General features: G+C 41.7%; 1 protein-coding gene across 2 annotated transcripts; it reads right to left on the bottom strand.

Moving 5' to 3' along the window:
* Positions 1-303: 303 nt before the first annotated feature.
* tbc1d31 (TBC1 domain family, member 31) lies at positions 304-11293 on the bottom strand. Of its 2 annotated transcripts, XM_049584566.1 has the most exons (23): positions 10874-11293; positions 10283-10423; positions 9863-9978; positions 9410-9588; positions 9049-9200; positions 8709-8868; positions 8306-8506; positions 8025-8198; positions 7852-7931; positions 7013-7159; positions 6697-6830; positions 6216-6349; positions 5911-6090; positions 5582-5814; positions 5372-5444; positions 5130-5209; positions 4890-5025; positions 3956-4048; positions 3464-3592; positions 3067-3261; positions 2698-2761; positions 2391-2594; positions 304-2170 (listed from the first exon to the last, which is right to left on the bottom strand). In XM_049584566.1, exons 1-23 carry the CDS (start codon positions 10942-10944, stop codon positions 2016-2018), a joined length of 3231 nt encoding a protein of 1076 aa, XP_049440523.1. In that variant the 5' UTR covers positions 10945-11293; the 3' UTR covers positions 304-2015. The 2 variants fall into 2 exon arrangements, with proteins under 2 accessions (XP_049440523.1, XP_049440524.1); XM_049584567.1 differs by lacking the exon at positions 304-2170 and having other exon boundaries at positions 2440-2611.
* Between the last annotated feature and the right edge of the window lie 737 nt (positions 11294-12030).

A 12030-nucleotide genomic window follows, 5' to 3' on the forward strand; every position in this document is an offset into this window, starting at 1 on the left:
TGGTGCCTGCAGCATCCTTACATGCATGCAGATGTCATTCAATATTAAAATACGCCGATTGGCCAGAACATTAAAACCACTGACAGACGAAGTGAATCATTCTGACCATCTGATTAAAATGCAATGTTCTGCTGGGAAACCTTTGGTCCTGGCATTCATGTGGAGGCCACTTGAAGCACTATACTCACCCAAACACCATTGCAGACTGGGGTACTGGCACGTCCCATGAATGCTTGAACAGTGCATGCCAATTAAATTTGTCTGACTTGATCCAAACTTGCTCTGACGTCATGCACACATGGAAACATCAACCCACCACTGTTGCAACTGCAAGACCCAGAGCATAATGGGAAATGCCTCACTGTCGCCTCATCAAAGAGCTGATTGGCTCTCAGTTTTGACAACAAATACCACATTTTGCAGAAAATCCTAATTTTCTGTGTAATTGTAATATTAAATGCTTGATTATAAGCTCTTAGTCTCATGTTGTACAACGAAGGTTTAAACTGTTAAACATATCTTGTGTGGTTGATACTACTACTACTACTACTAGATTAAAGAGATGTAATGCATGTATATCTAAGGCAGAATGAAACAGAATGCTGAATCAGGATATTTAAAAAACATTTTATCCAAACACAGTTTTAAATAACACAAAATCATATAAAATTCACAGGAATAAAAATTTAAAATGGAGCACCAGTGAAAATATTTACAAAATAACAACCATAAATATAAAGTGGGAAACTGAACATTAAATGGAAGATGCTATGACAACGAATTTGGAGATATAATAGTTTGTGTGTACCATGGCTACAAGATGTTATACTGCACTGTAGACACTACTGAACTAACAGACATTGTACCTACAGTTATGTTTGTCACTGTGGTAACACAGAGTGATGTTCACCTTCAGATGGACTGTGATGATACAAAATAAGCTGTTTCATGGTCCTGGCCATCGTCTGTGTGTGCAGTGGCCAAAGACAGAACTGAGTATAAATGAATGAAACGTTTGTTGCTTTCTTAGAGAACCCACTGAATGATAAATGACTTGGATCTAAGAGTGGTGACACAAGCTGAACAATCATGTGCACATCACATGAAGTAAACAGAGTCAAAAAAAAGTCTTAAAAGGATAGTTCACCCCAAAATCCTCCTACCTGTGGTGCTATTTATCTATCTAGATTTTTTTGATGCGAGTTGTCGTTGAGATGTGTGCCTACTATATATGTATAATGGAACTAGATGGCACTCGGTTTTGGTGCTCAGAGCTCCAAAAAAATACACTAATGTCTCTGTCCAGAAATCCTGACCTGGTGTACAGATCTTGTTGTAAGCAGTTTCATGTAGGAACTATTTTACAACACCTGCCAACCATATCACTGCCCTGAAGGAGGCGTACATCTACTGCAATGTTACAGCTCAGCTTAGAAGGGTGCCATTATTGTTTACATCTTGTGGTGTCAGGAGCACAAGCCTTTCATCCATTAGTAGATACATGCTTCCTTCTGCACAGTGATATGGTTGGCGGGTGCAGTTTGGTGGAAAGAAAATAGGTCCTACATGAAATTGCTCACAACAAGGTCTGTGGGTTATCTTGAGTAAGTGGGTCATGATTTCTGGAAAGAGATGTGTTTTTGTTGTTTGTTGGAGTGTTTTTGTTGTTTGTTGGAGCTTTGAGCACCATGAGCAATATCTCACTATAACACTGCAGCTCACAACAAAATAATCTAATTTGATAAACAGCGCTACAGCCAAGAGGAAAAATATGTATGGGGTGAACAGTCTTTACAAGACATGGGTTTTCATGAGACAGTGGCTGATGATGTATAGTTAACATGTTTGAGTCTGGTTGTTTTAATAGTCTGTTGTTTAAAGAATGGTATATAAGCACTAACAGATAGCAGCTAGCCAGTGTGCTCCTCAGTCTGAGTCACTGTTTCTGTCCGTGTAGCTCAATTGAGACAAACATATGTTTTTCTGACACTACGGAGACAGAGAACAGTTTGTGGTCACTGTGAGACAGAGGACAGTGTGTGGACAGACTGTGAGGAGGCTGAGCTGCCCTCTCTGGCTCTGGCCGCCAGCTTCTGTCTCAGTTCTCTGATTTCCTTCAGTAGCTGTCTCTCGCTGCTGTCCAGCTGGGCCCGGCCTCGGTCCAGGGAAACTGGAGAAAGCAAAGAAAAAAAGACATACAGCAACGTCACTGATACAGAAACTCAAGATAATAGGGTTGTAGAGCTGTGACAGTTAATAGATGAATTGATTAGTCCCAGTCTCAACAGATACAAATTCAACTTTATCTTCACTTTTAAAAAACAAACAAACAAAAAAACCCCCACACTTTTTGTAGCCTTCAGAAAACAAGTATATCTACAATGACTTACAGTTGGTGGAGGTGCTCTCTGAAGGTGAGCTGCTGTTCAGACACACCATGTTGGCTCCTGTCTGCTTTGGGGAGGGGGCAGAGTCGAGTCTGACTGCTGGACCTGCAGCACTGGTCCCAACATTAACAACAGAGGTGGCACTGGGTCTCTGAGGAAGTCCTTTGGTCAAACAAGGTGACCTCACCCCCGTCTGTCTCTCACCGTCTGACACAATGCAAACACTGTAGCATTAAATAGGCGTCTGGATGATGGACAGTTTAGCTAAAAGGCCACAAACAAAATGTGAATGTGTGTGTTGAATAATAACCTGTGTCTGCTGAAGGCTGTTGCTGCTCCTGTAACTGGGCTCTGGTACTCATCACTTCATCCCACTGCAAATTAACAAGTTCTTACTGGCTAACTGGTTAACAGTAAACAAACAGCTTATTTTCCAGATCCCACAGTTTTTCAGTGAAGCTTAAAATATTTAGCCTAGTATTTCAGACACTGATGGTCAGTTGTGATGTTTCTTAGTGAGGAAAAACAAATATCATTTTTCATTTTTACGAGCTGTTCCGTAACACTGATTGTAAAGGTAACAGAAAGGCCCGTAAATTAAGTTATAGTAACTGTATGTAGACGAGCCAATACATCATGTAAGTTGATGTGTTGACAAACACACTCTTCTTGTTCTCACCTTCCTTCCTGCCACATCTCTCAGGGTGTCAGCCAGTCTCTCCTCCTCTGCCAGAGTTTGCCTGTGAAGCTCTGCCAGTCTCTCCCTCTTCCTCTCCTGCTCGGCATCGACCTGCTGCAGGCGCTCTGCCACCTCTCTCTGCCAGTCCGACTCCAAGCCCAGCTGGCACGCCTCCGCCAGGGACTCCTCCAGGGCCTATGTGTGTGTGTTGAGAAAGTTTAGGAATACAAGAGGAGAAGGTTACCAGCACCTGTGCCAAAATCAGAGTCTACATGCATGTGTGGCTTTGATAATTTCTTGTCAAGTGACGTCAGACAGATTTACGAGTGCATCCAGATCGTGTGCTGACATATGTTGATAATTTTACACTGGCTCCACTTTGGAATGTGCCACTAACCTGCATGTTTGTCTCTGTGCTTTGTAGCAGCTCCGTGAAGCGCTCCTCCTCTCTTTCTGCCCTCCTCATCCTCATCTCCACCTCTTCCTCAACCTCCCGTCCCATGCGCTCCTGCTCCTTAAACAGGTGCTGAGGGATATGGTTGTGGAAAAACAAACAGAACCCATCAGACTCAAAATTAATACACTATAACATCAGCTAATTATTTCTTGTTTGATGAACCTCTGTGTTCGACTGTAAGACTCTTAATGCGGAAAACTTACAGGCTGATCTGTGTTTGATAATCAGACATTTTGATCTATTCAGTGTCCAGTGAGAAAGCATGTTTTATGCTTCCAGGCATTTCTACAGCAAACTATGCTCTAGGTTTAGAAGAGTCATCACCGGGGGATAAATTGTCACAGAGAGAGAGAGGAAGGAAGGGAGAAATGAATCAAAAGAGGAAGCTGGAAGAAAGGAAGGAAATAAGGTTGCATGCATGCTGTTCATCACCTGTTCAAGTCGTCTCCTCTGAGCCTCCAGCTCCATCTGTCGGACTTCTAGATCCTGGACTGCAGCAGCTGTTTCTCGCTCCCGCAGATCCATCTGTAGCACAACATAAAAGTTACTGTTGGGTTAGTGCTCAAAACTGAAGGTAATTAAAGGAATACCACTCACTGCATGTTAATTTAACAGAAAATGAAACGTATCTACGCTGTATTCAATGCCAGACTCCATTCACATAAACAGTAACTTTACCTTACTAACTACAGAAGCTGCTGGTCTGTCACTGCCTCTATCAGTTTGGTGGTGCTACTGTGTTACTTTCTTGTTTTAAAGAGTTAGTTTGGATCCACCAAAAGTCACACAGTAACACAAACTAACTGATCAAGGCAGCAGTAGACCAGCAGCTGATAAAATAACAAGATAAAATTACTGTTTTTGTCGATGTAGTCTGGCTTTGAAGAGAGCATAGCTGAATTCCACTTCCTGTTCAGCGCCCTATCAGAATGGGCTGTTTGTTTGGGAGGTACTGAGCATTCAACTGGATAAATGAAGCTTTGTTTGTATTGCACGACTTGTGTGTGAGTTTGTAAAAAGATGTTTTAAAATAGTTTTGCTGTTGTTAAATGCAGACCTGTCTCACTTCAGTCCATCAAGAATTTCCTCTGTGTTTGGATTCATTGATCACCATGGAGGCATGCAACAAAAACAGTTTTCTCCACAAATTCAGAATAACAAGGAATCAGTTACTGATATATAAATGTTTATTTGGGGGAATGAAGTATTCCTTTAAGTCCATAGCCATAGAAAAAATACTGATAATTTCAACAAACAGAGGCACATTAACTATGATAAACTCTGAGGTTAGGATTACAGCCCCGGATCTCCTAATGTGGGCTCCTTTATATAAAAGGATTACCATTAATCTTAATCATCAGTTTACCTTTTTACTGATCTCCTGCTCTAGTCTTCGGACCTGTGAGGCTCTCAGGTCCTGCTGGTGTTTGAGGAAACGTCGTTTAGTTGCATCCAGCAGCTGCAACTCCTTCACCTTCAGCTCTCTCTTCATGGCTGCCAACCTGCAGAGGACAGAGCAGGGTCAGCAACCCACTCTGCTAAATCACATCATTCTTGTATTTCTCATAACTTAATCACAGAGGTGTGAAGTGTCTTGAGCTTTTACTTTGCTCTCTGCTGTGTTAGTTTTTCCTCTTCTTGTGCCAGGATGTTTCTGCGCTGCTCCTCTGCCTTCTGCAGCAGCTCCTTTGTTCAAATAAATCAAAGTATTCAGGTTACTTCATTTCCATTTCAGGCATGTTTTACACATACAAACTATCTGAGCAAGCCAAAACAACAACAACAACAACAACAAAAAAACATTACAACAAAATCTATTCCTAAAATTACTTAAAAAAACATATCTACCTGTTGTGCATAGTAGGCCTCCTCTTCAGCTTGGCGACGCACAAAATCTGCACGCAGGGCTGACACCTCCTGCCTGATAAGATAAACGCAAATTTCATCTGTTGCATCTTTTCTCATGAATGAGTTTGAAATGTATGATAAAACACTTCTTTTAGCTAATTAAATATGCATATCTTCTTAACACTGTCCATAACCTCTGTGTAATATCACCTCTCACGGAGATACTCCATCTCCTGCAGTCGTATCTTCTCCCTCTCCCTGCTCTGGTACTCCACTATGAATTCAGGGTAGTGGTTGAACACAGGGTACTGGCCTTTGGTCAGTGCTGTAAAATCAGAGAGCATAGTTCTGGGATGGATGTCAGCTGGTGTGCTGCCCATGAGCCGGTAGGCTTCCTTTATCATGGCTCCCACATCCAGGTTGTTACGGTGGTGGAAAAAATACTGAGTGGAAAAGAAACAGCAGATTTAAGAAAGGTGAGACAGAAACAATAATAGACTGACTGTTAGGCTGACTGTATTTTCAGAGGGTAGTTAGACCTCAAAGTCCTGTTTCTGGGAGCAGAGCAGAAGAGGCTCACGGCAGCAGGTGATGTAGGCCACACAGGCCATGAGCAAGAACGAAGGATGATTGGAGAAGATGTTGTCAAAGAGTCTGAGCCACTCATCACGAGTCAAAACCTCTGAGAACAAGGTCTCCAGCAGGGGCCACACATAGAGCTGGGACAGATATAGAGATATATAATAAAATCTCAACATCTCATGGGAGTGAAACACTGAACTCCAGGACAGCCTGTCTGACTACCGCTCTCCTCCAGCTGTGTGTAGCTGTGTACCGCTGTTACCTGTGAGGTGATGCCACAGTCCACCAGGTGCTGCAGCAGCTCTTTGTCATGATGAGCCAGAACATTCTCCACCATGCTCAGGATGTTCAGAGGAGGGTTGGGGAAGTACTCGAACCAATGCTGACACCAATTCACTGTACAACCAAATGTCAGAGTTATTTAACAGACTGACGATAGATACCTAATAGAGCCACAATTGAAAAACTTAAAATAAGTTTGAGAAATAAAAATAGTTCCAAATCCTTTACAAGTCTTAGACTTTGGCTGGGAACACAGAGAAGCAGTGTTGTTTGGTTTTATGTGTATGAATGTCGCACTGCCATTTTCAGTGCTCAAAACTTGTAGTAATTAAAGATTCTGGACGCAGCAGCAGCCCAAAACATTGGAAAATATTCAAAATCGTTTAGTTTAAATTTCAAATATTTACATGATGTTTTGCGCCTTGGAAAAATGGCATTTTATAATTACAAGCATAAAGTACCTATGACAGTGGCCACCACCTCAAAGCACAGCATCGGGTTGTTCTGGAAGAGCTTGACGAAAGGGAAGGCTATCAGAGGAAGGTACTCTGCCTCTCCAAAGATGGCTGCCCAGTGAGCTAAGGCAGACAAAACCCTGCAGAGCAAAGGAAACAACCAAATAATGGATTTGTTGAACATGACATTTTAAAATAGATAAAAAAAAAAAACAGAATTCTGCAGAAATAAGAAAATACAAAGTTGCATTTGTGTGTGTGTGCGTGTGTGTGTGTGTGTGTGTGTGTGTGTGTGAGAGAGAGAGAGAGTGAGAGAGAGTACCTCTGCAGTCCCCTTTGCAGCTTGTGACTTTTTATTGGGTATTTATCGTGCAGAGTAAGGTAGGCTGAATGCAGGCCTTTATCAGTCAGACTGCTGTAAGCTGCATGGTTCTCGGGGAGACACAACAAAGACCGCCATACAAACATCCTGTAACACAGACACATAAATGAACCGTAAAAATCTTCAAGTTAAAACAGTTTAGTGGTTATAAACTTACAACAGATAAGATAACCCCTGCTGGCATTTTTGCATAGTTTTATTTGAATTAAGTAGTTCAATTGATGAAGATTTTCCTATTGTGTATTGGAGCTTTTATTTTTTATTGTGTATTTATTCAAATGTAAACTGTTTTTATGTGCACAGTTGGTGGATCTGGGCAACTCAATTTCACTGTAGTGTCTGCTGCATGTGACAATAAATTCTACCTAAATCCTTTATTTATATAGCACATTTAAAAACAACAGATGTTGCCCCACAGTGGTTTCCAGTGCAAACAGATGATCTGCCTCAATACTGGTGTCATTTAAGAAATAAAGGTGCACAAAAAGCAAAAATACATAGTGTAATACAATAAAAACACAAAAAAAACCACCAACTAGCATGATAAAATCAAAGTTTAAGTAATAAAATGGGAAGTTAGGGGAAATTGAATTAAACCAACAACGGATTAAAAAGCATCACAAGGGCTTTAGAACAAAAACGTTAAGAGGGGACCTGACAAACACCTTTGGTCAGCCTTAGACAGACTGAACTAAAAGCAAGTGAAAAAAGGTGTGTCTTTAAATTAGATTTAAAACTTACAAAGTACATGTTAAAAGTCTAGTAAAAGTAATCTGTACCTGTATTTAGCAGGATATTCTCCAAAGGCCTTGAGCATAGCCACCAGTCTCTTCTTATTCAGACCAGCAGGTAGGTCATTCTGTTGGTAGACACAAAAACTATGAACTCTATCAAATTACTCAAATACTGCATCTAGTCAGGGAAAGGAAAATGCTTTGTCTGTTGTTCTCACCTCTTTATCGTCAGCTGTAGACCCAGCAGGGGGTCTAAGTATCTTCACCTGTGTTCGTCTACCCGAGCTCTTGGCTGGTCTCTGAATGACCTCTGATCTGACCTTGACCTTAAGATTGGACGAGTCCTGATCAGCTTCACCACCAGAGACAACTGCCACCTGGGAGGGAGGAGGCTGGGTGAAGGACACACATGCACAATATTAATACACCTACAGATCAATATCTTATTATCTACAAATAAGACAAATCTTGAACCTTGAAAATCACAACTGACTGTCACCTTGTTTAATTCCTGTGTGAGACTCTGAACACTGTAGATGTTGATGCTGCCATTATCCATGATGGCCACAACATGTCGGCCGTTAGGGCTGACTGCCACTGTGGTGATGGCGTCGTCGTGGGAACCCATGTGGAAAAGCAGCTTGCAGTTATGAATGTTGATGAAACGCATGACGCCATCCTGGCTCAATACACCTAGTGTCTACAGAGACAAAAAAACAAACAAAAAAAAACCACACAGGGCGCACATGCTTACTGCAGCCAAACAGAAACAGACTATAGGCTTTTTAACATTCATAGATACACAGACAGGACCTCTTCCAGGCAAATGACATCAAAAATGTTTAAAACAAGATCACATAGCAGGAGAACAGAAGAGATGGGGAGTCTTGTGATCCGTGTACCTGGCTGGCTCCTCCGTCAAAGCTGTCGGGCAGGAATTCCAGCTGTCGCACGGTTCGGACCTGCGTGGGCATCTGAATCACCCTGACCAGCTGTTTGCTGTCCAGACACCACAGGTGCAGCAGGTTGGAGCGCCCACCAGCAGCAAGGCTCTTACCGTCACTGCCAACACAAGTCAGGAGTATCAGTGCTTGATGAAGCCTTGTGAGCCCTGTTTACTTTAACTTTTATTGTGTTTATGAAGTGTTTTAGAGGCCAAAGGTGGGAAATGTAGTCATGAAGAACTACACTGGAAAACCATAAAATCACTGAGCTAGTTAGGCTTTTAAGTGAGTGACCCACCGTGTGACAGCGAAGGCCTTATAGGAGATTTTGGGACCGCAGTCAGGGACAGGAAGCTGGTATTTGCAGAACAGGGTGTCGCTCTCCCAAGCAAAGATGGAGTCATCACTGAAACAGCTGAGGATGGTGTTACTGAGAGGCAGGAAAAACACCTGCAATACAAACAGTGTGCCATGACCATGACAAAAGTGAAATGAAACAGAATAATTAAATTTACTGGACATTAAGTCTTAGCAGCTTAAAATTAAACAAATTCCAAAAAAGCACTCTTACAAACTATGTCAGTCCTCAGATGAATATTTAACTTTATGATTTGGTCAAACCGATATTTGTAAATGTCGCTTTCATTCTGGATGTTTACCCTCTGAATGCCAACAGACTGTCTTATGTTGAGCTTCCTCTTCCTGTGGAAGGTGTCCAGGTCCCAGAGCTGAGCCGTGTCTGAGGATGTGGTGATGGCATAGCGACCTGAGCTGTGGACAGAAATGGATGACACTGCTCCCTCGTGACCCCGCATCCAGCTGACCAGCTGCTTTGTGTCTGTGCAAATAAACAGAGGTAGACAACAAGTTAAGTTAATTTTTGGTTAAATTGATGGTGAGTGATGGACAAAATCAGGTGACACACTCCTTCCTGGCTTACTATCAAACTGACCACCTGCTTTGTGTCTGAAAGCAGTGGCACTTGCTTTAAAAGAAACAAGTACCACTGAAAAATCAACTTGTATGAATCCTGTAAGTCCTAAGAATTAAACAAACAGAGTACACTCTAACCATTAAAAGAATAAAGCAATGTGTGGATGTGTTCATCTTACCTTTGTCAAAGCACTTGATGGTGTAGTCAGCCAGGGCCACAAGGAACTCTGTGGTCCTGCGGAGGCTAAATGCCAGAGCAGTGCAGGCCTGTCCGGTCTTCTGCACCAGACGAAACCTGCTCCAGAAAATAAGCAATTGAAAATGTCATGTCTGTGACCCTGAAAAGAATATTTGGGACCAAGATAAAAGTATTTTTTTTTGCAATAAATAGACCATATTCAGGTGGAAGAACAGACATGTTGACATAAAATGGCCATGGCTAGTATTGATAAGAAATGTGGCCATAGTAATGACAATAACTGGACCACAATATTTGTCATAATTCCCATGAGGCTGACTAATGTAAAGCAAATCCTTGTAACAAAATAGTGATAAACAACCACTTATGATTTTTAGGGCTTTTGAGCACAGTCTGTCACCTGTTTCTAGTGATGTCAAAGACATAGATGTTGCCATGGTGATCTCCAGCCAGGAAGGAGTCTCCTGTGGTGTCAAAGGCCACATGGAGGAAACGCACAGTCTTGGCTTGGTGAGTAGTGCGGACCACCGTCACTAACACACTGAGGAAAATAAATAACACACCTTAGAGGGAGAAATACCATAGACATATATACAGGGAAATACACTCAAACACCAATTCAGGTGAGAAGCAACACATTTCAGTGAATCGTGGCTGCTCTCTAGTGGTTACACTACACCCTGAAAATAAAGTGACTGAACAAAAACAGTAACAATTACCCCTTTTAAAGAGACATCCTTTGGGAGTACACAGCATTACAGCGTATAATGTTATATATAGAGTGTTTGTCATTCAGGTGTTTACAGTTCATATTTGTATGAATGTACGATGGGTGCAACAAGTGGGACTGTACATAATTACATTGGAACAATGTTATTTCAGGCTCAGATTTATAAGTTACAGAAACATCTTCCAGCACAGTCCAGTCAAAGGTGTCACTCCTGCAGCATCTGGTGCACAAGACAACTAATCAGCATCCTTTCAGCCCTACCTTTTGCCTGCTGTTGGTTTTCGATGCCAGACTTTCCCCTCCTCTTTGTTGCCAATGTCCGTCACCTCCATTTTATAGACGTCTGTAGAAACTCAGAGCATACTTATACAAAACAGGAGAATATCCTCCTTACTTAACTTAACGTTGCTGCTCCAGTTCAAAGTAACATGGCTAACGCTAGCTAACAAGCTAGCCGGCTAATCTCTTTAAAGGCGGAGCGAACAGCGCGAAATTTGAAAGCGCAACATTCAGTAACCTTATATTTAGTTATAAGTTACAGCCAAAGAAGCCGTAAAGCTCAGCGCCATTTACTGTTAGTCAGAGCTAAAATGTCCCCTTAAAGCGTATCAGACTCTACACGAACATAGTTCTTCAACTTCAGTTTGAGGAAAAAAAAAACCTCTTGTTGTGGGGACGGTTATTCTGTCGCCCGGAACTGACGTATATGGTAAACAGAGGCGTGCATTGTGGGAGTTGTAGTTCAAAACCTTTTTGACTAAACTGCTAAATTATGATACGTGGCCTGCAGAGATAGCTTGTTGGAAATGTGGCCTGTGGCCTGTGGCCCTTCGCTGCACGCCATCCTCCCCCACGCTCACCTGTCCTGTCCATTAAAGGCAAAATGGCCCAAAAAATATCTTTGAAGAAAAAAGAAAAAAAAAAGGAATATTAATTAGATGCATAACTTTAGTGCTTTTTCAACCCAACATGAACTGAATGCTCTCAGAGTAATGATTTTATCACCTTCATTCACTGAGCACACAGAGTTATTAGAGGTCTCTAAGACAATGAAACAATGTCCAGTTGTGTAAATTAATATATTAATATAATATAATGAATGAAAAATGAGCAGAACAAACAAAAAAATCTATCTCATATTGCAACCTTTGCTTCTGTCGTAATATAATTTGCCTTAGTATTGTTTCTCAGTAATCATTGAGCTATACTTCCTCTTATTTACATCAACTCCATTCTTCACTTCACTGGCTCGACCCTCAGTCTCCACAGGTGGCTGCTGTAATAAGAAAAGTGAAACGTAGCATCAGTCTGACACGCCTGTTGTGTCACTAGCTGCCTCTGGATGGTCCAGCGGGAGCACTTGCAAATTTCACATTAAGTACTGTAATAATGAAAAGCAAAACCAAAATATGTTGCTG

Source organism: Epinephelus fuscoguttatus, linkage group LG8 (genome assembly GCF_011397635.1).
Source record: "Epinephelus fuscoguttatus linkage group LG8, E.fuscoguttatus.final_Chr_v1".
Lineage (NCBI taxonomy): Eukaryota > Metazoa > Chordata > Actinopteri > Perciformes > Serranidae > Epinephelus > Epinephelus fuscoguttatus.